The sequence below is a fragment of the Vicugna pacos genome, chromosome 13 (genome assembly GCF_048564905.1).
Source record: "Vicugna pacos chromosome 13, VicPac4, whole genome shotgun sequence".
NCBI lineage: Eukaryota > Metazoa > Chordata > Mammalia > Artiodactyla > Camelidae > Vicugna > Vicugna pacos.
Genome location: NC_132999.1, coordinates 34,173,181 through 34,197,520, shown reverse-complemented (window position 1 = coordinate 34,197,520; position 24,340 = coordinate 34,173,181). Strand labels below are relative to the sequence as shown.

At 37.2% G+C, this 24,340-nt stretch overlaps 1 protein-coding gene and 1 pseudogene across 5 annotated transcripts in view; both read left to right on the top strand.

Moving 5' to 3' along the window:
* The window catches only part of MAST2 (microtubule associated serine/threonine kinase 2), a 178,234-nt gene that overhangs the window by 123,739 nt on the left and 30,155 nt on the right, over window positions 1–24,340 (top strand). For all 5 annotated transcript variants that reach the window (XM_072974530.1, XM_072974529.1, XM_072974528.1 and 2 more), the window contains one exon: window positions 7,074–7,165. In XM_072974530.1, the coding sequence (XP_072830631.1) occupies window positions 7,074–7,165 (92 nt within the window). The remainder of the gene's footprint in view (window positions 1–7,073; window positions 7,166–24,340) is intronic.
* Window positions 15,805–18,422, top strand: LOC102535465 (heterogeneous nuclear ribonucleoprotein R pseudogene; annotated as a pseudogene).

Here is a 24,340-nt window from a genome sequence, read left to right as displayed (position 1 = left end):
CCATTTTAAATAGAATTATTAGGGGAAAATCCATTGTGAAGATTGTACATGAGCAAAGACCTGAAGGAGATGAGGAAGCAAGCCATGAGGGAGACAGGCAAAGGAAGTATCCTTCGTAAAGGCTGTGAGGCAATGGGCACATTCAGTGTGTTCTCAGAAAAGTGAGGAGGCCCATGTGGCTGGAGTAGAGTGATTAAGAGGGAAAGAGGGGATGGAGATCAAGAGCATGTAAAGCTCATAGGCTGGATTTAAGAACATGGACTTCTACTCTCAGTGAGACAGGGAGAAGTTTAAGCAGAAGAGTGACTTTAATGTTGTTTACATTAAAATTTTGTATAGCTTTATTGAAGTATGATTGAAATATACTAGGTTGTACATGTTTAAAATGTAGTTTGATGGCTTTTGATATATGTACGCATCTCTGAAACCATTAGTACAGTCAAGACAATAAATATATCTGTAACTCTCCCAAATTCCTCATGCCTCATATTACCTCCCCTACCTCTGGTTGGTGACCACTAATCTGTTGTCTATAGATTATTTAGCATTTTCTTGACTTTCATATGAATGGAATCATTCAGTATGCTTTCAGCATAATTATTGTGAGATTCATTTATTGCATGAATCAATAGTTTGCTCCTTTTCATTGCTGAGTAGTAGTCCATTGTATGGATATATTATGATTTGTTTATCCTTCATCTGTCAGTGGACATTTGAGGTGGTTTCCAGTTTTGGGCTGTCACAAATATTAAACAGCGTATAGTTGGGTCCTGCTATTTTATCCAGTCTGATAGTCCTTGTGTTAATTGAATATATATTTATATTTTATGTGATTATTGGTATAACTGGATTTCAACCTATTATTTTGCTATTTGTTTGCTTTTTGATCTGATTGTACTTGTTCTCACTTTATTCTTTTCCTGCCTTATTTTAGATTGAGTATTTTTTGTGATTCCATTTTATTTCCTTTCTTGGCTTATTAACTATATTTCCTCACTTTTCTTTTTTGGTAGTTGCCTTAGTGTTTATAATATAACATTTTAACTTTTCAAGTAAAAGTATTTTGCCTGATACTTTCAAGTGGTAGTGTACCACTTCATATTTACTGTAAGAGCCTCACAACAGTCTACCTCCGTTCTCCCCTCCTAGCCTTGTTGCTCTGGGTGTTCTACGTTTTATATCTACATATGTTGTAAACTCCACAGTAAATTATTATATTTCCTTTAAAACTCAAAAAGAGATTTTAAAAATAAAAAGAGATGTTTTATAGTTACCCACATAATTACCACTTCTAGTGCTTTTCTTTGTATAGGTCCAGATTTCTACCTGTATCATGTTTCTTCTACCTGAAGGACCTTGTTTAACATTTGTTATAGTGCAGGCCTTTGGATACTGAATTTTGTCAGTTTTTGTGTGTCTGAAAAAAATCTTTAATTGGACTACGTTTTTGAAAGATATTTTTGCTTGGTATTGAGTTCTAGTTTCAGTTTCCTCACTGTCTTCTGGCTGGCATCTTTTTCCAAATAGAAGTCTGTTATCAGTGTTATCTTTGTTCTTCTGTATATTACGTAATTTTTAACACCTTTATTGTGAAGTGGTTCCTGTACAGTAAACTACACATATTTCAGATGTACAATTTGATGAATTTTGATAGATGTATACACCCATGAAACCACCATCACAATCAAGACAGCTAACATTTCCATCATTCCCAAAGAGGTGCAATTTTTGAATTCCCAGTTTATTCCTTTCTACTCCCTTTAATCCCTGGTAACTGTAAGTTTGTTCTCTACATCTGTGAACCTGTTTCTGTTTTGTAGAAAAGTTCATTTGTGTCCTTTTTCAAGATCCACATATAAGTGATATCATACGGCATTTTTCTTTTTCTTTCTGGCTTACTTCACTTAGAATGATGATCTCCAGGTCCATCCATGTTGCTGCAAAAGGCATTATTTTATTCTTTTTTATGGCTGAGAAGTATTCCATTGTGTGTGTGTATGTGTGTGTGTGTGAGAGAGAGACAGAGACAGAGACATATATCATATCTTATTTATCCAGTCATCTGTTGATGGACATTTGTATGCAATTTTTTTTTATCTGGCTGCTCTTAAGATTTTATCATCAGTTTTAAGTAATTTAATTAGGATGTACTTTGGTGTACTTTTCTTCATGTTTCTTGTGCTTGGGGTTCATTGATCCTTTTGGATCTGTGAGTCTATAATTATCATCAAATTTGGAAATTTTCCAGCAGTTATTTCTTCAAATATTTTTTTCCGTCTCTCCTTCCTCCCTTTCAGGGATTTTAATTATACATGTAGTCTGCTTGAAGTTGTCTGACAGCTCATTATTACACTTTCCATTTAAAATTTCCTTTTTCTGGGTCTCATTCTGCATAGTTTCTATTGCTGTGTCTAGGTTCATGAATCTGTTCTTCTGTAGTACCTTATTTCCTGTTAATGCCATCCAGTTTAATTTTCACCTGAGACTTAATCTCTACAAGTTCTATTTTTTTATATTATCCATAATTTCTCCTTAACATGCTCATTCTTTCCTATACCTTTTTGAAAATTTAGAATATATTTATGATAATGATTTTAATGATTCTCTTCTAGTCTGGGTCTGTTGATTTTCCCTTCTCATTATGGGTCATATTTTCCACTCCTAGTAGTTTTATATTATATACAAATCATCGTGAATTTGACCTTGATGATTGCTGGTAATATTTTTGCTTGCAGTGTTTTTGAGCCTTATTCTGGGGTGCAGTTAAATTACTTGGAAGTAATTTGATCTATTTGAGGATTGCTTTTAAGCTTTGTTAGGTGGGACCGTATAAGCATTAGGGACTAATTTTTCCTTGCTGATGTCCTGTGAATTACCAAGTTTTTCCCCTCTGGCTGGTGGGAATACAAACTATTCCTAACCCTATGTGAAAACCAAAGAGTGTTCACATGCTCCTTTTCATGGGTATTTTCCTAACCACCAGGTTCTGTGCAGATCAGCTCCTCCTTGTGCTGTTGTTGGGATATCTTTCCAGTTAGTAAGCTCAGGCAGTTTTAGGACTCACTTTCTTTGTTTCCCTTCTGCTAGCAATCACTGTCCTGCATTGCTTATTGTCCAGTGTCTGAAAACTGCTTCATTTTTAAAATCCAGCTTATTAGTTGTATAAGGTGAAAGGGTGAATCTTTTCTTCGTTACTCTGTCGTGGTTGGAAGTGGCAGTATTTTCTGATTTATATTTTAAAGGGTGTTTTTTTGAGAGTCTATTATAGAGGAACAAGAGTGGAAGCAGGAATACCAGTGAGGAAGCTATTTCAGTTAATTTAGATAAGAGATGATAGTGGCCTGGTCCAAAATGGTAGTAGTGAAGGAAGTGAGAAACGATCAGATTTTGGATATATTTTGATGTTAAAGCCAATAAGATTTATAATGGATTGACACATAATAGGGAAGAGTTCAGAATGACACATAAGGTTTATACTATCTTCATTTATATTTGAAAACACTAAAGCCTGAGAATTGAATTTCTGAAACTTGCTCAAGGTCAAACAACAATCTCAAACACAAATTTTCTAATTCCAAAGCTCTGTTCATTTCTATTGAAGTACACGGACACTAATATCGTGAGCAGTATAAGCCACAAGTGCTAAAGGAGATCAGAGAAAGTAAAGACCTCTTCCTGCTTGGAGGAATAAAGGAGAGTTCACAAGAAACCTCATCTGAGCTCATGTTTCTTAAAGAATGGGTAGAATTGGGTCCTGGAGGAAAGTGCTGAAGTCCTTGAGGTGTCTCTCTGTTCAGAATTCCCTTGGTCTGGGTAAGCTGTCTAAGGGTTAATGTGGCTTCATATGTACATTCTGTAAAATTTCTCATGTTCAGAACCAAAGGACCTAGAGTTTATATTCTTGAGACTCTATCTTATTTGCCCTTAGAACAAGGGGCTGAATAAACATAGGCATGTTTCTCTTAAAAAAAAAAACTCAAAAGACAAAACGTACCTAAGAACTTCAAGAAAAAATAGATTCTTAAATGGACATGGTAAAGAGTATGAATTATATTCCAAATGTGTTGGGAAGCTACTGGGAGTTTTTTAAGAAGAAATTTGCATGATCTCATCTGTCATTTTTAAAATATCATTCTGGCTGATGGATGAAGAATAGACTGGTGGGGCCAGAGGGGTGGGCAGAATTGTGTGGACAGAGGATATGTTTTAAAAGTATAATCCACAGAACCTGCTGATTGTTTTCGATGTGGGCGTGAAGAAAAGAGAAGAATCAACGATGCTTCATGGGTTCTTCCCTGAGCATCTAGATGAATGGTGGTGCCAGTAGTGAAAAAGACACGACTTAGGGAGGAGTTAGCAGGTGTTAGAGGGAAACTCATGAGCTCTGTTTTGGAAATGTTAAGTTTGAGATGCCTTTTAAACATCTGGTGGGAGATGTCAAGTGTACATTTGAATGTGAGTCTCACATTCAGAGGCAGAAGCACAGAGGTGGTAATAAAAAGCTGGGTATCATCAGCATCATAGATTTAAAGCTGTAATACTGGAAAAAAATCATTTAGGGAATGAGTGTAGGGAGAAGAAAAGAAGTTTCAAATTTGAGCCCCAGAGTACTAAATGATTTGGAGGCCAGAAAGAGAAGGAATTAGCAAAAGAGATGAAAGGTGAGCAGCTAGTGAGATAAGAGGAAGACCGAGAAAGCATCATGTCCTACAAACTTAAACAAAGAAGTATCTCAAAAAGAGTTAGACAGATATTAGGTTGAATGAAAGAAAGCTGAACAACAACAAAAAATACATAGTATATAATTCTATGTATAGGAAATCCAGCAAAACAAAATTAATTTATGGTGATAGAAGAAAATAGCTGGGGGACAGGGGCTTGGGTGGAAAGGGACACATGGGGACTTTCTAGGGTAATAGAATTGTTTTGTCTTTTGTTTTGGATGTTGTTACATGGTTGTATATAATTGTCAAGTCTCGTTGAATAAAACATTTAAGATCTGTATATTTTATTGAATGTAAATTATATCCCAATTTGTTTTTTTTTAAAGAGGAAGTTACAGCTGTCAAATGATGTTGAGAGGTCAAATAGACATGGACTGAGGATGACCATTGTCATTGGTGACCTTGATAAAGGCAAGACGGGGATGACTATCCAGAGTGGGCTAACAAGAGAATAGGAAATGAGGGTATGAAGGTGACAAGTACAGAATCCTTACATAGAACTTTTCCTAAACAGGGAAGCAGAGAAACAGGCAAGTTGGGAGAGGTCTATGAAAGTCTTTATTTTAATTTTTTTAAGATGGGAAAAATGACAGCATATTTTTGTGATGATGAGAATCATCCGGTAGAAAGTAGAAATTCATGGCATTGGAGAAGGAGGGCAGTGCAAGACTTCCTGAATAGGGAGTTGGGAGAGTTGGATTTGATAGGAACATGATTTTTGCTTCTGCTGTTACAGATGGGAGAGTACAGTATATGCATGCAGATTTAGGCTAATAGATTTTTGTAGCACGAATATGTGGTACTTCTTTCTGTGTTGTTTCTTTTTACCCCTAGTTGAATTAAAAGCAAAGTCAGCAGATTAGGGTAGGATTTGGGGAAGAAGTTTGGAGAGAAGATGTGAATTAGTTGTCTTGGAGAGAAAGCACATTTTCTAGGTAGATGTAGTAAGGACTCACTTGATACTCATTTTCATGAACAAATAAAATACCAGCCAGCATGATTCTTCAGCATCTTCAGCTGCCCAAGTGCAGTTGCGAAATAGATGGAAAGTTGGGTTTAAAGGGTTGAGATTTCACCAGGGCTGTGGTGTCCTGGGGGATAGCAAAGTTTTAATTAGAGTTAGAATTTAAAGCGAATGTTGAGAAAAGAAATTAAGGATATAGGGTTTGTTGATGACAGACTGAGTTATAAGCTTTTTTTTGAAGGTCATGGAGTAGAGGGAGACTGTCAGATTAGAGAATGAGGAGCTTGGACATTGAGGGTGACTGAGGTAATGAGGAGTGTAAGACCTGATTAGATTAGTCCTGATGGTTTCTTAGGGAAAGGCATTTACCATTTCTAATCAGAATCTCGTTCTTGAGATTGATCTCAATTCTTCCAGTGGCTTCTTATCACATTTCCATTAATTCTTCACAGGAGCCTCCCAGCCCTGCAGAGTCTGGCTATGGCCTGTGCCCAAAGCCTGTGTAACCTATTTCTTTTCCTGTTACTCTCTCCTCCTCCCACCCTCAGCTTCTTTGCTATTCTTGAACATTCTTTCTCTTTCTTCATAGCACTTCAGTCTGAGAATAGAGACTTTTTCTTGTTCCCTACTGCTTCCCTAGCATCTAGAGCAGTCCCTGGTGCATAGCAGATGTTCAGTAAATACTTCATTTGGGTGATTATAAATGACAAGCTTTCCTAATGCCTTTAAAAGATGGGCTGACTTTTGAGTGAGTTGATACACACTTTTCAATAGCAGGTGTAATAGCTGCTTTTCATTGTGATTTGGTTTTCTCTAGCCACAAGAAAAAGCCTTAGGCTTTAACATGTAAAAGAAACTCAACTTTATAGAAGGATCCCAAGCTGTTCTGAAATTTTTGGTGAAATGAGAATGTTACTCAATTCATCGATTAGGCAGTTTGAAAAAAAAGCAAATTTCATAGATTAAGTTAATAGTTTCATTTTTATGACGAGAACACTAATTTTTATGAGATATAAGAATATTTATGGCTTATGTTTTTTGTTTTTCTAAATCAAGTTTGCAAAAGTCATTCTTCATTAGCCCATTCAAGACATGGGCTTAGGGAGCTCCTTATATTTGCTTGGGAAGTAAAACCAACACATTGGAAAAGCACAGTGGCAATACAAGAGAAAAATCAAGACAGTGACAAAGTCTCTTCCAGAGTGGAACACAATGAATTATGATATCTCACTGTGCAAACGGTAATTGCCGACTGAGTTCAGTTTAAAGTAGTATGCTGCTCAGCCCATGGAATGATTTCCTTCTTTTGTTTTTCATTAGCCATACAAGTTCTGAGGGCCAATAATGTGACCCTGTTATAACTGACATTTGTGTTTTCATTACAGTTGTCGGACAAGTAACCGCAAAAGTTTGATTGTGACCTCTAGTACATCACCTACACTACCACGGCCACACTCACCACTCCATGGCCACACAGGTGAGTGCTTGAAGATTAAGAAAGGTGGAATAACAGTTTCTTTCCTACTTCTCACTTTGTGCAGTTCAACACATTACATTGTCACTTCACTTGGCTGACTGAAGCATACAGAGCTCATGGTCATGCTTTCTATGGGAGAATGTGTTCCATTGTTTTTCGCCTTGACCTGTCAACATTCCTTTTGGTCTTGTACATATTCTAGGTTCACCGCCTCTGTCCTAGTGTGTTAAGACTGTGTTATGCCTCCAGTCATGTCAAAGAGGGCTACATCAACATTTTGTCCTACCATGCCCAAGAATTAGGACTCACAGAGATGGTTTTCTGACTCCTGGGTCTCGTAATAACTTTCCCTCTGTTAGAACAGGAGTCAACAAAAGTAAGAGGGGTATTTGTTTCATGTTGATATTGATTTCACTTATTAGAATTAAAGCAAATGACCTCATGCATTCAGGCTCTGCTCCATCTGAAATATGGGCTTTTCCAGGCAATATAAGGACTGATTTACTTGCTTCTGACTAAGGATTATGTGAAAATTATGAGGCAGAAGACCTCATTTGAGTTTAGCCATATATTTTGGTCTAGACATGTATTGTTACATCCCAGGAGAGCCAGACCAGGGAACTCACCTTTGCTGAAGGAGCTGTTTCAAATTCCACTTATTCATTGATGACATACAGTAAAATACTGTCTTTTGTACATTAACTTTGTATCCTGCAATTTTGATATAATCACTTATTATTAGTTCCAGGAGTTTGTCGATTTTTTCAGATTTTCTACATAAAGCATCATGTCATCTGTGAACAAAGACAGTTTATACTTTATCCCTTCCCAGTCTGTGTACCTTTTATTTCCTTTTCTTATCTTGTTGCATTAGCTAGAACTTCCAGTATAATGTTGAAAAACAGCAGTAAGAAGGTACATTCATGCCATTTTCCTCATCTTGGCAGGAAGGCTTTAGATTTCTCACCATTAAGTATGATGTTAACTGTTTGTTTTTTGTACATGTTCTTTATCAAGTTGAGGAACTCCCCTTCTGTTCCTAATTGACTGAGAGCTGTTTTTTCTTTGTTTGTTTGTTTTGTTTTTTTTTAACATGAATGGGTTTTGTATTTTGTTAAATGCTTTTTCCACATCTATTGGTATGATCATTTGATTTTGCTTCTTTAGCTGTTAATATGATGGATTACATTAATTGATTGTCAAATGTTTAATCAACCTTGCACACTTGGGATAAAACCTACTTAATTACAGTGTATGATTCCTTTTATGCATTGTTGGATTGAATTTGCTAATATTTTATTGAGGATTTTGCATCTATGTTCATGAGAGATATTAGTCTGTACTTTTCTTAAAATGTCTTTGCCTGGTTTTAGTATTAGGATAATGATGACTTCATAGAGTAAGTTAGGATGTATTCCCTCTGCTTCCATCTTCTGTAGGAGATTGTGGAGAGTTGAATCTTTGGTAGAGTTCACCAGTGAACCTGTCTGGGCCCAGTGCTTTCCGTTTGGGAAGGTTGTTAATTATTAACTTTATTTAATAGATATGTCTTAACAGATTGTCTGTTTCTTTTTGTGTGAGCTTTGGCAGATTTTGTCTTTTAAGTAATTAATGTATTTAATCTATGTTATCAGATTTGTGGGCATATAGTTGTTCATAATAGTCCTTTATTATCTTTTTAATGCCCATGGAATCTGTAGTAATGTCTTCTCATTCATTTCTGATGTTAGTAATTTGTGTCTTTTTTCTTTTTTTTCTTAGTCAGCCTGGCTAGAAGCATATCCATTTTGTTGATCTTTTCAAAGAACAAGTTTTTGGTTTTATTGATTTCTTCTTTTGGTTTCCTGTTTTCAATTTTATTGAATTCTGCTCTACTATTAATTCTTTTCATCTGCATATGTAGGATTTAATTTGCTGTTTTTCTAGTTTCTTAAGGTGGAGGCTTAGATGATTAATTTTAGATTTTATTTGCTAATCTATGCATTTAATACTATGAATTTCTCTCTAAGCCACATTTTGTTGCATCCCATACATTTTGATAAGTTGTATTTTCATTTTCATTTAGTTCAAAACATTTTAAAATTATAATGTTTTGAAATATTTCCATTGAGATTTCTTCTTTGACCCATGGGTTATTTTAAACTGTGTTGTTTAATCTCCAAATATTTTGGCGTATTCTCTGTTATCTTTCTGTTATTGATTACTAGTTTAATTCCTTTGTGATCTGAAAGCAGATTGTATGATTTCTTTTCCTTTAAATTTGTTAAGATGTGTTTTATGGCCCAAAAGGTGGTCTATATTGGTGAGTGTTCCATGTGAGCTTGAGAAGAATGTGTATTTTGCTGTTATTGGATGAAGTCATCTATAGATGTCAATTATGTTCAGTTGATTGATGGTGCTGTAGAGTTTGACTTTGTCCTTATTGATTTTTTTTTTTTGCCTGCTGGATCTATCAAGTTTGGATATAGGAGTGTTGAAGTCTCCAACTATAATTGTGGATTCATCTATTTCTCCTTGCAGCTCTGACAGTTTTTTGCCTCATGTATTTTGAATCTCTGTTGTTAGGCACATACACATTAAGGATTATTATGTCTTCTTGGAGTATTGACCCCTTTGTCATTATGTGATGCTCCTTTTTATCCTGTTAATTTTTGTTCCTCTGAAGTCTGCTCTCTGAAATTAATTTAGTTACTCTCACATTCTCTTGATTAGTGTTACCTTGATATCTTTTCCTCTATTTAATTTTTTTCTGTTCATTTACTTTTAATCTATATGTGTCTTTGTATTTAAAAAATGACTTCCTTGTAAACAACATTGGGGCATTTTTTAAAATCTGTGTGATAATCTCTATCTTTTAATTTAGATATTTGATGTTTAAGGTGACTATTGATATAGCTGGATTAGTATCTGTCATATTTGCTACTGTTTTCCATTTGTTGCCTGTGATCTTCGTTCCTCTTTTTGTCTTCTGTTCTTTTTCTCATGGTTTTAATTGAGCATTTTGTATGATTCCATTTTCTCTCTGTTTTTAGCATATCAGTTGTACTTTCCTTTTCCTTTTCCTCTTTTCCTTTTTTTTTTAGAATTAGTTTTCTTTAGAATTTGTAATATACACTTACAATTAATCTAAGTCTATTTTCAACTAACATTATATTGCTTCCCAGGTAGCATAAATACCTTATAATGACAAAATATATTTTGCATTCCTCCCTCCTATTCTTTGTATCATTGCAGGTACTCATTTCACTTATCCATAAGCATATACACACACACCTAAGCATATATAATCAAATACATTGTTATTATTTCAAATAAACTGTTATCTGTTAAATCAATCAAGGAATATGAAAGATCAACTAACTACTGTATATAAAATAGATAGCAAGGTCCTACTGTATAGCACAGGAAACTATATTCAATACCTTGTAATGGCCTATAATGAAAACGAATATGAAGAGGAATATATATATTATATATGTATAAATGAATCACTATGCTGTACACCAGAAATTAACACAACATTGTAAATACTTGTAAACTAAATACTTCAATAAAAAAAGAATATGAAAGATCAAAGTTTTAATTTTACCTTCACTTATTCCTTGTCTACTACTCTTGCTTTACGTAGATCCAGATTTCTGACCTATATCATTTTCTTTCTCATAACGTTTCACATTCTTTGTAAGGCAGGCCTACTGGCAACATATTCCCTCAATTTTTGCCTGAGAAAGTCTTTGTTTCTCTTTCACTTTTGAAGGATTACAGAATTTTAGGTTCATAATGGGTTTTTTTTCCCCTCTTACCTATCTTGTTTGTGAGGTGTCAGTAAAGTAGGATATAATTCTTATCTTTTGCTCCTCTATAGGTAAGGTATTTTTCCCTCTAATTCTTCTAAGATTTTTTTTATAATCTTTGATTCTTCTGAAGTTTGAATACAGTGTGCTTAGGTGTAGTTTTTTGATTTAATCCTGATTGGTGTTCTCTGAGTTTTCTAGATCTGTGATTTGGTGTCTGACATTAATTTGAGGAAATTTTCAGTCATTATTGTTTGAAATATTTCTTCCATTTCTTTCTGTTTCTTCTCCTGGTATACCCATTACATATGTGTTACACCTTTTGTAGTTGTTCCACAGTGCTTGGATATTCTGTTCTATTAATTTAAGTCTTTTCTTTTTTTTTTTTTTTGCTTTTCTGTTTTGGGAGTTTCTAGTGTCATATCCTCAGGGTCAACTCTGTCTGCTCCACTAATGAGCCTTTCAAAAGCATTCTTAATTCTGTTATAGTGTTTTTGAGCTCTAGCATTTCTCTTCTTTTTTTAGTTGGAGTATGGTTAATTTACAGTGTTGTGTTTGTTTCAGGTGTACAGCAAAGTGATTTATATATATATATTTTCAGATTCTTTTCCATTATAGGTTATTACAAGATATTGAATATAGTTCCCTGTACTATACAATAGGTCATCATTGTTTATCTATTTTATATATAGTCGTGTGTGTATCTGTTAATCTCAAACCCCTAATTTATCCCTCCCCTCTCCTCCCCCTTTGGTAACCATAAGATTGTTTTCTATGTTTATGAGTCTATTTCTGCAATGCAAATAAGTTCATTTGTATCATTATTTTTAGATTCCACATATAAGTGATATCATGTATTTGTCTTTGTCTGACTTAACTTCACTTAGTATGATAATCTCTAGGTCCATCCATGTTGCTGCAAATGGCATTATTTCATTCTTTCTTATGACTGAGTAATATTCCACTACACACACACACACACACACACACACACACACACACACACCGCATCTTCTTTATCCATTCATCTGCCAGTGGACATTTAGGTTGCTTCCATGTCTTGGCTATTTTAAGTAGTGCTGCTATGAACATTGGGGTGTATATATCTTTTCAAATTGGAGTTTTCATTTTTTCTGGATATATGCCAAGGAGTGGGATTGCTGGATCATAGGGTAAGTCTATTTTTACTTTTTCAAGGAGCCTCCATACTGTTCTCCATAGTGGCTGCACCAATTTACATTTCCACCAACAGTGTAGGAGGGTTACTTTTTCTCCTCTCTCCCTTATTTATTATTTGTAGACTTTTCAATGATAGCCATTCTGAGCAGTGTGACCTCTAGCATTTGATTCTTTCTTAAAATTTCCATGTCTCTGCATTCATTATCCATCTGTTCTTGTATTTGTAGACTTTTCAATGATAGCCATTCTGAGCAGTGTGACCTCTAGCATTTGATTCTTTCTTAAAATTTCCATGTCTCTGCATTCATTATCCATCTGTTCTTGCATGTTGTCTACTTTTTCTATTAAAGCCCTTAGCATATTAATCATAGTTTTTTTTAAAAAAATCTTGCTCTGATAATTTCATATATGACTCTGGTTCTGATGCTTGTTCAATCTCTTCAGACTGTGTTTTTTTGCCTTTTAGTATGCTTTGTAAGTTTGGTTGAAAGGCATACATGATGTACTATATAAAAGGAATCACAGTAAATAGGCCTTTAGTAGTAAGATATTGCGGGACGAGAAATGTTCTGTAGTCCTCAGTCTATTGTGAGCCTGTGGCCTTGGACTTAGTTCTGCCCAACCTTAGATAGGATACGGCTGGAGGGGGCTGGAATTAGGTATATTTCCTCTCTCCCCAGTAGTTTAGGCTTTGATCAAACCCCTGAAGGTTAGGCTCTGGTAAAATAGTTTCTCCTGAAGGCATGCCTTGTTAAGAACAGAATGCTCTGGCATATTTCACAATGGTTCCTTTACCCTTGTGCCTGCTGAAAGGTTGAGGTGATTTTTCTCAAACATTCACTGTGAGGGCCTGGTAGGACTCCTGTGGGTAAAACTCAAAACAGTGTGGGGGCCTTTCTATGACTGTATCCCCTGGGAGTTTTTAAACCCACAATCATGCACACTGAGCCTCTGGCAATTCTTCAGTTACAGTTCAGCTTTTCCTATTGGCACTGGTTCCCCAGGAGGTTTCTACTCATGCGTTTCTGCTGTGTTAAGTTTTGATACTCTCTGCCTGTCTCTCTCTCATTTTGGGGGCAGTGGTTTGCCCTGGGACTTCACTTCTCTGACACATCTAAGTAGAGTTGTGTTTTGATTTGTTTAGCTTCTAACTTGTTAGGATGAAGCAGCAACCTCTAAACTCCTTATGTGCCAGACCAGAAATGGGAAGAAAGTTCATTTATTTTGATTGCCTATAGAGTATTCCATTGTAAAACTGTACAACAATTTACATATTTATTTCTTATTGATGGACATTATGTCAATCTGGGCCTAATCAGGAGACAGAAGTCACACAGTGATTTAAAGAGGTGACGTTTGATAGAATTATTAACTATGACAATACAAAAGTAACTTTAAGGTGTAAGAGAGCTCTCTAAGTGTGCCATAGAGCTGAGGGAAAGTACCCAGCGAAGAACAAACCTGGTAGCAAGGCTGTTTGGACAGTACTTCCTCTGGACTAGACTCAGACCTTGCTGGGGAAGGTGTTAGTGTGTAGCCCACTGGATGGTGGAGATATTTGCTGGTTTGCCCAAGCCAGAGCTGGTCCACAGTCACTGAGCAGTCAGGAAGCAGCCCTCGAGCAGTGGCACGTCAGCCAGTATGCAGGCCTGCACAGAGAGCAGGAGGCATGGAGCCTATTATATCCCTCTAGAACAATGTGGAAGACAATCTCTACAATTGCAGGGAGTGGACAAGGCAAGCAGAGGGAGTCAGGGCAGCAGTATGGGCTTGTCCGGAACATACAGCATCCATGCAGAGAGGGCTGTGGAAAGGTGATCACCTGGTCAGGTCAGGGATGCAAGGCTGCCAGCATGTGATTAGGTCCGAGCACCCCTGCCTGTCCTCACTGCCACACTATTGAGTGATAGTGCAGTTGCTGGGATCGCAGCCAGAGCCTCTTCCTTCCAGTGTCCCTCCAGCGCCCTCTACTGGGAAAGTTTAACATTGTGTTCACTATGAAGGAAATACCTAACGGAATTCTCCCCTCTTATGGCAGAGCAGGTGTTAAAGGATGAATTTGGAGTTGAGAAGTATTAAATTGGTAACTAGCTCAGACATTTAGATTGTTTTCAATTTTTCACTGTTACAGTCAGCGTAACAAACATCCTTCATATTCTTTTTGAACATATGTATAAAGACTGTATAGAAATTAGATGTAGGGATGAACTTGCTAAGTTATGGAATATACTGTATAAGTAACAGACTAGTGGGCGTGCATATTTATATGATGTTTGTTATATATCATCTGATTTTAAACTAATACAATGGGACTAAAAGTTTATCTTCCTTAGGCCTTCAGCCCCTATCATCCAAGGTCAAGAGCAGTCCCTAGTAATCACTCCTGTTTACTCCCTAACATTTGCAGCCTCCTTCTATCTGTCTTGAATCCACTAGGGGTGATTTCATTATCCCGTATCCCCATTTTTATCAGTCATCACAGGAACCCTCAGGTATTCACCCCTGCTACCTCCTACATTCTTAATTCCTTTAAATCTCTGAACATTTCTTTGTTCTGACCCCTTTTCTCATCACTCTCTGACTCTTGAAATTCTTCCAGTGTACCTCTGGAATTCGTAATCCATTATCAGCAAAATCTCCTATATGTTCAGTCTTGTTCTGATGGAATCCTGGGAGAGAGAAGGGTGAGAGCACGATCTATAGCCCTCTGATGACCTCCTACTAGTGGGTCTAAAAGGAAGAATAGATGTCATCCTTGTCTTTTCATTATTCTCCCTCTCTTCTTCCTAATGCCCCATAGCTTTGAATCTTATTAAATTATATCACTTTCTACCCATCATTGCAGCTGTAAATATATTAGTTCTTGACTTACTGCTACTCTTCAGTTCTGACTCCTCTGTTATTCTTGATCGTTTTGATATACTTATGTTGAAGATATTTTCAGTTTTTAGGACTTTCAGTTCTTTGAATTCCTGTCTTCCAGTGAGCTTCTCCTCCTTAGTGCCTCAGTCACTTATGCCCTATACCTGTACTTTAGACCTTGTCCCCATAGTTTTAGTTTCATTCTTCCTGCTTCTGAGTACTAAACCAATCTTTCCACCTTGTGCCATCTAGAAACTTCATCCCCCCAAAACCAATCATTTGATTCCAGGACCTCTGATCCTTGGAACTCTTATTATATTAAGTTTGAGATGCCTTTTAAACATTGATGTGGGCAAATTAATATATTAGTCTTGATTTCAAGGGAGAAGTAGGTAGGGCTGGAGAGTGCCTGGAAGAGAGCATGAAGAGTCAGCAGGATACCTACCCCACATCTAGGCCCAGCGACACAAAGGGATGTGTGGAACCAAACAGTCATTACTTGAGAGCTGCACAGAAAGCTGTGTCCACAGGGGAGAGCTATACTAAGTCCAGGGTGCTTAGGAATATAAAAGTAAAGATATGCTGGCATTTGGAAGACTGGTTAAGAGGCCATGGTCATTGTCAAGATGTTAGGGAGTGTTAGAAGTGGAGAAAATATATGAATATGGAAAAATTTATGAGGTCATATCAGCAGGGATTAGAACTGATTGTCTCTAGATTTCCTGGTTAGGTGATTAGTGAGCCATGATGCCCTTAACTTAAATAAGGAATATTGAACAGAAGAATAGATGTAGGGGGGATTCTCACAGGCCTGGCTGCCGGCCCCAGCTCTGCCCTGCAGCATAATAAAATGGCTAATCAGGTGAATGGTAATGCGGTACAGTTAAAAGAAGAGGAAGAACCAATGTATACTTCCAGTGTAACTCACACAGAACACTACAAGACACTGATAGAGGCAGGCCTCCCACAGAAGGTGGCAGAAAGACTTGATGAAATATTTCAGACAGGATTGGTAGCTTATGTCGATCTTGATGAAAGAGCAATTGATGCTCTCAGGGAATTTAATGAAGAAGGCCTTAGCTCTGTCTGTACTACAGCAGTTCAAGGAAAGTGACTTATCACATGTTCAGAACAAAAGTGCATTTTTATGTGGAGTTATGAAGACCTACAGGCAGAGAGAGAAACAGGGAAGCAAAGTGCAAGAGTCCACAAAGGGGCCTGATGAAGCAAAAATCAAGGCCTTGCTTGAGAGGACTGGTTATACCCTGGATGTAACCACAGGACAGAGGAAGTATGGTGGTCCTCCACCAGACAGTGTATACTCTGGCGTGCAACCTGGAATTGGAACAGAAGTTTTTGTAGGTAAAATACCGAGAGATTTATATGAGGATGAGTTGGTGCCCCTTTTTGAAAAGGCTGGTCCTATTTGGGATCTCCGTCTTATGATGGATCCTCTGTCTGGTCAGAACAGAGGGTATGCATTTATCACCTTCTGTGGAAAGGAAGCTGCACAGGAAGCTGTTAAACTGTGTGACAGCTATGAAATTCGCCTTGGTAAACACCTTGGAGTGTGCATTTCTGTGGCAAACAACAGGCTTTTTGTTGGATCAATTCCGAAGAATAAGACTAAAGAAAACATTCTGGAAGAATTCAGTAAAGTCACAGAGGGTTTGGTGGACGTTATTCTCTATCATCAACCCGATGACAAAAAGAAGAATCGGGGGTTCTGCTTCCTTGAATATGAGGATCACAAGTCAGCAGCACAAGCCAGACGCCGGCTGATGAGTGGAAAAGTAAAAGTATGGGGAAATGTAGTTACAGTTGAATGGGCTGACCCTGTGGAAGAACCAGATCCAGAAGTCATGGCTAAGGTGAAAGTTTTGTTTGTGAGAAACTTGGCTACTACAGTGACAGAAGAAATATTGGAAAAGTCATTTTCTGAATTTGGAAAACTCGAAAGAGTGAAAAAGTTGAAAGATTATGCATTTGTCCATTTTGAAGACAGAGGAGCAGCTGTTAAGGCCATGGATGAAATGAACGGCAAAGAAATAGAAGGGGAAGAAATTGAAATAGTCTTAGCCAAACCACCAAACAAGAAAAGGAAAGAGCGCCAAGCTGCTAGACAGGCCTCCAGAAGCACTGCGTATGAAGATTATTACTATCACCCTCCTCCTCGCATGCCACCTCCAATTAGAGGTCGGGGTTGTGGTGAGGGGAGAGGTGGATATGGCTACCCTCCAGATTACTATGGCTATGAAGATTACTATGACGATTACTATGGTTATGATTATCACGACTATCGTGGAGGCTATGAAGATCCCTACTACGGCTATGATGATGGCTATGCAGTAAGAGGAAGAGGAGGAGGAAGGGGAGGGTGAGGTGCTCCACCACCACCATGGGGGTGGGGAGCACCACCTCCAAGAGGTAGAGCTGGCTATTCACAGAGGAGGGCACCTTTGGGACCACCAAGAGGCTCTAGGGGTGGCAGAGGGGGTCCTGCACAACAACAGAGAGGCCGTGGTTCCCGTGGATCTCAGGGCAACCGTGGGGGCAATGTAGGAGGCAAGAGAAAGGCAGACGGGTACAACCAACCTGATTCCAAGCCCCGTCAGACCAACAACCAACAGAACTGGGGGTCCCAACCCATCGCTCAACAGCCGCTTCAGCAAGGTGGTGACTATTCTGGTAACTATGGTTACAATAATGACAACCAGGAATTTTATCAGGATACTTATGGGCAACAGTGGAAATAGACAAGTGAGGGCTTGAAAATGATACTGGCAAGATACGATTGGCTCTAGATCTACATCCTTCAAAAAAAAAATTGGCTTAACTGTTTCATCTTTAAGTAGCAGTTTGCTGCCATTTGTAGTGGGCTGAAGAAATCACTATTGTGTATATATTCAAGTCTTTTTATTTATTCCTCTTTTCATAAATGCTCTTGGACATTATTGGGCTTGCAGAGTTCCCTTACTCTGGGGGTTACAATGCTTTTATCGTTTCAGGCTTCATTTTAGTTTCAAAACAAGCTGAGCACATTGTTAAATCATGATTTTGCAGAACCTTTGGTTTTGGACAGTTTCATTTTTTGGATTTGGGGTAAATTTCATAGGAGTATGGAGTATGCTGTAAATAAAAATACAAGCTAGTGCTTTGTCATAGTAGTTTTAAGAAATTAAAGCAAACAAATTTAAGTTTTCTTGTATTGAAAATAACCTATGATTGTATGTTTTGCATTCCTAGAAGTAGGTTAACTGTGTTTTTAAATTTTATAACTTCACACCTTTTTGAAATCTGCCCTACAAAATTTGTTTGGCTTAAACGTCAAAGCCGTGACAATTTGTTCTTTGATGTGATTGTATTTCCAATTTCTTGTTCATGTAAGATTTCAATAAAACTCAAAAATCTATTCAAAAAAAAAAAAAAGAATAGATGTAGGGGAAGGGGAAAGGAGATCCCAGAAACAAATCAGTACATACATGGGCACAGAAGTGACACTGGGACAATTAGATGTCCATATGGAGCAGTTAAAAAACTTAGCTCTTACTTCACAAAACCCAGTACCAGATGAACTGTAGATTTTTTTCCAGCTTCATTAAGGTAATTGTCAAGTAAAAAACTAAAATATATTAAGTATGCAACATGATGATTTAATATACGTGAATTGTAGATTTAAATGTGAAAACTAAAACAATAAGCTTTTACTGTATACAGTAGAATATCTTTTTTTTTACATTTTTTATTGATTCATAATCATTTTACAGTGTTGTGTCAAATTCCAGTGTTCAGCACAATTTTTCAGTCATTCATGGACATATACACACTCATCTTATTTTTTTTTAAAGGACGTAAATGGAATTTTTTTAAAGGACATTAAAAGAGAAGAGTAATACATTTGACTACATTAAAATTAAGAATTCGTAGTCATCAAAAGATGCCACGAAAAGGCAAGTGTTAAAGTGAGAGAAGGTAATTATGACACTTAAAACTGACAAAGAGCTTTGATTCATAACATTTAAAGAACTCCAGCAAATCAGTAAAATTTAAAAATAGTATGGTTGAAAAATGGCCAAGAGACTTGAACACATAGTTCACAAAAGCAATCCAAATGGCCAATAAATACGTGAAAAGATACTTCATTCTCACTATCAATTATGGAAATACAAAGTAAAATCACAGTGAAATACCATTATATGATCATCAAACATGGCTTATATTAAAATGACAAAACCAAATGTAAATGAATCTATGAAAAAATGGAAACCCTTAAGCACTACTGGTGGAAATATGAATTGGTATATCCATTTTGCAAAAACAGTGGCATTTTCTTCAGTAAAGTTTAAAAATAGACAGACTAAAGCACAAAAGGTCACATGTTGTATGATTCCATTTCTAATAAATGTCCAGAATAGGCAGTTCCATAGAAACAGAAAGTAGATTGGTGGTTGCCAAGGGCTTGGGGAAGAGTGGAATGAGGAGAGATAGGTACAGTTTCTTTTTTGAATGATAAACATGTTCTGGAAGTAGATAGTGGTGATGGTTGCACAACTTTGTGAATATATTAAAACTGCTACACTGTGCACTTCAAAAGTGCATAAAATTCATATCTGAATTATCTCGGTTTTTTAAATTGAGAAAAACTAAACTCAAGTATTTAGAGATGCATATTTAGTTGGTAAAGCTGTAAGGGAATGATTGCCATAAAAGTCAGGGTAATGTTTACTTTTATTGGGAAGGGGAGTGGTTTTGATTGGAAAGATTATGTAGAAGGATTTTGGAAGATGGCATTGTTAATCTGGATGATATTTATACAAGTGCTGACTGTATAAATTATACTCCTTTATAACTAGTTAAACATGTAAATGAAGCAACTGGTTCAAGGTCAGCTGACCACTCCCAGTTCTGTTTGTTTATGTGTTTTATTATAACTTGTTTCTCTGGGATGGTTGATTACTTGTCTTTGAATAGATATTTCTTCCAACTGTTAAACTGCTTTGAGGGCTGCTGGCTTTTTTTTTAACTCAGATTTTTTGTCCTGTTGAGCCATATCTGGCTGTTTTTAAGGAAAAGTTCTAGTGATGAATTTTTCTGGTGCCAGAACTATGAATGTAAGTCAGTAAAAAGGATCGATTTAAATATTTCCTTCAGAATGTTAATTTCTAACATCTTGATCTTCCCTCAAAGACCAATTCAGATTATTGATTTTATTCTGTCATAATCTTCATATTAGTAATTTTGGGCTTTTTTAAGAAAGAGAAATAGAGGAAGCACAGTAAGGGTGGCATGAACTTTTTAGGCCTTAGCATCTATATAATAAACAATTTCTCTTGTCTTTATTCCAAGTTCCAGCTTCTTAAAACTTTGAAATTTCCTCAACAGTAGGGTGTCTTTGTTATGTTAATGAGGTTACTCAAGGTGCCTCTGTAGATAGCTTCAGGATGGACTGTGGTCACCAGGAAAACCAACCACACAATTAGAAAGTTGGGACTTTGGTCCAGCCCTACCTCCTAGGGAGGGGTTAGGAGCTGGAGACTGAGTTCAGTTGTGTAGCCAGTGGTTTAGTCAATCATGCCTATGTAGTGAAACTCCAATAAAAACTGTAGACACCAAAGGTCAGAGTAGAGCTTCCTGGTAGGTGAACACATTTATGTGCTGGGAGGATGACATGCCCAGATTCCACAAGGAAGAGGCACAGGAGCTCTGCATTCCTTTCCTGACTTTGCCTACGTACATCCTTTATATTAAAACTGTCAGTAAATATAACCATTTCTGAGTTCTGTGGGTTGTTCTAGTAAATTATTAAAGCTGGAGGGGGAAGTCATGGAAACCTCCAAATTTATAGTCAGTAAGTCAGAAGTACAGGCACCTTCTACCTCCCAAGATTTGTGGCTAGGGTGGGGAGTGAGGCCTCTGTTGAGAACCTTGGCCTTAACCTGTTGGGTCTGTGCTAACTCTGTGGTAGGTGTCAGAATTGAATTGCAGTACACCCAGCAAGTGTCAGAATAGTAATTTTTTGAAAAGTATAGTGGAGCCTGGCTAGTTGGGAGGAATGCTTGTATAATCGTTTGTCATTTCATCAGCTTTCAGGTGGTGGGACTCCATTGTTACATGCCCCAAACCACAGATGCTTTCTGCCAAAGATTACATTCACATACATACAGGTCTGTTTCTGGCTATGTCCTGGCAACTACCCCATAACTTACAAGCCATTCCCTTTCTCTGATGTTGGCCGTATTGGGTGTAAAAGATGTTGAATTGTGAACCAGCTCTAAAAAGTTCTAATGAACAAATGTATAAACCTAAAAAACTGGTAAATCAGTAAGTCCTTAGCTTATTGACACTGTAATAGAGATGACCATATAGTGCCTTTAGTTCTGGTAGATGTCACCAAGGGTTCAAAATAGGAAAGCAGAGGAGAGACAGTGGTCATTGACTCAGAAAAAGCCTTTGATTTAGAAATTGTTATAAATTAACTCTGGGTGAATAAAGTCTGACTCTGTTATGGCTTTATGGAGGCCTCCATCACCTTTCATTTGACTTATTGAAGAAACACCCTAACTCCTTTTCTCTTTCTACCCAGTCCACTCTAAATTTTGAAGCTGGACGTCTTTTCTGATATATCACTTTTTATCTGTCATTCTGCTACTTAAAATTTTCAAACAGCAACATTCACTGAAGTGGTTCTCTAAAGATAATCCACTCCGTTGTTGGGGGGAAAGAGAAAAACTTTTGCTTATTTTTTATCATGAAAAATAAAAATTAATATAGGCTTTCCTAGTATTTAGGTATGGATCAACACAGGTACCTGCATTGGATCCATTTGTCAGACTGTGTCCTAAATTGTACATAATGTATCATGAACAGAGAGTTGAGTTCCACTGTACACCCTCAGTCATCCATCTCCCTTCAGCATACTGCAACATATTGCAGCTTACAGGTGAATTTTTTTGATAGCTTGTAAGATGGTGTGGAGGGACCTTCAAAAAGTTTTGTAAAAGTGATGCAGGAAAAACAAATGTGGAGCATGAGCAGAGCCGTGTTCCAGGCTTCTGGTGAGCCTTGGGATGTGCCCTGCCAAGTGTGGGTCCTTGGCTTCGAGCAAGAAAGAATTCAAGAGCGAGCCACAGTTGAGTAAAGGTAGATTTATCAGAGAGATACACTGAAAGGCAAGAGAAAGGCCACGAGGTGTGGGGATTGGATGCTCAGATTAGAGTAAAAGTAGGTGCATGCTCCATAGACAGAGTGCGGGCTGTCTCCGAATGAAGGAGGGGGTGGCTGTGAGGGGCAGTGTTGCCCATTTTGGTGGGCTCTGGTAGCTTCAAATGCAAATAAGGGAAGGACCAGTCTAACTAGTCTGGGGAAGGGACTGGGGTTCCCAGGAAGTTGGCCGTTTCCCACTCTTTGACCTTTTGTGGCTAGCCTTGGGACTGCCATGGTGCCTGTGGGCATGTTATTTACCATGCTAATATATTACAGTAGGTGTATAATGAAGCTTAAGATCTGCTAGAAGATTTCCCGTATACCCCTATCCTCACTCATGGATGGCCATTTACAATACCAGTATCAGAATTGTTAACCCCATGCTGCAATGGGAAACAACTTTATGGATTTGAGTTGAGTATGTATATGGAGTTCCTTTTGCCTTTAGTCTTACAGCCTCCATTCATTTCTGTTCCTTAAGTCAGGACTTTTCTTTCCATTGCCTTCAGTGAAGTTGTTTCATATATTTACAATATAGTTAAATTATTTTATCATGGGCTACATTCTTCTCGGGGATCCCCTAACCTCATAAATGATATTTTTAAATTATATACTTTGCTCTTTGTGTTGTAAAGTTCTGTAGGTTTTAACAAATGTGCTTTGTGTGTCCACTATTACAGTATCATACAGAATAGCTTCACTGCCCTAAAAGTGCATAGCGTCTCACTTATTTGTCCCTCATCTCCCCACCTCTCCCCACCAAGCAACCACTGATCTTTTTACTGTCTCCATAGTTTTACCTTTCCCAGAATGTCATATAGTTGGTATCATACAGCCCGCAGTCTTTTCAGATTGGCTTCTTTCACTTAGTAATGTGCTTTAAGTTTCCTCCATATCTTTTTATGGCTTGATAATATATTTCTTTTTAGTGCTGAATAATTCCATTGTCTAGATGTACCACAGTTTATCCACCCACCTACTAAGGGATACATGGATTGCTTCCAAGTTTTGGCAGTTATAAATAAAGCTGCTATAAGCATCTATGTGCGAATTTTTGTGTGGACAAAAATTTTCTATTCAATTGAGTAATTACTTAGGAGTGCAGTGACAGAATTGTACAATAAGACTATGTGTAGCATTGTAAGAAATTGCCAGACTGTCTTCTAAGTGGCTATACCATTTTGCATTCCTACCAATAATGGATAAGAGTTCCTGTTGTTCTGCATCCTTGTCCACATGAGCTGTTGTCAGTTTTTTAGCCATTCTAATAGAAGTGTATGCGTAGCCCATTGTGGCTCTTAATTGGTGATCCACTGCGACAGATGCTGTTCAGCAACTTTTCATGTGCTTGTTTGCCATCTGTATATCTTCTTTGGTAAGATGTCTGTTCTAATCTTTTCCCCTTTTAAAAATTAGGTTGTTTTCTTATTGTTAAGTTTTAAAAGTTCTCCATACATTTTTGATACAAACCTTTTACGAGAGATGTGTTTTGCAGATATTTTCTCCAGTCTGTGGTTTGTCCTTTTTATTCTCTTAACAGTGTCTTTTGCAGAGCAGAAGTTTTTAATTTTAATGGAGTCCAACTTACTAATTTTTTTTCATTGATTGTGTTTTTGGTTTCATATCTAAGAATTCACTGCCAAAGCCAAAGTCGCTTTTCCTCCTGTCTTATCCTCTAGAAGGTTGATAGTTTTGTGCTTTACATTTAGGCAGATATTACATTAGGATCATTTACATGATCCATGTTGAGTTGATTTATGTGAAAGGTTGTATCTGGATTCTTTTTTCATTCAGACATCCAATTGTTCTAGCACCATTTGTTGAAGAGACTATTCTTTCTCCATTGAATTGCCTGTGCACCTTCGTCATATATCAATTGACAGTATAGTTGTGTTTGTCTATCTTTGGGTGCTCTGTTCTGTCCCATTATCTATGTGTCTGTTCTTTCACCAATGACCAGGACAGTGAGTCTTGAAGTCAAGTAATGTCCTCCAACTTTGTTTCTCTTCAGTATTGTATTGGCTTTTCTGGTTATTTTGCCTATCCATGCAAACTTTGGGATCCGTTTGTCAGTATTCACCGAGTAGTTTGCTGGGATTTTGATTAAAACTGAATCTTATAGATCACGTTGGGAAGA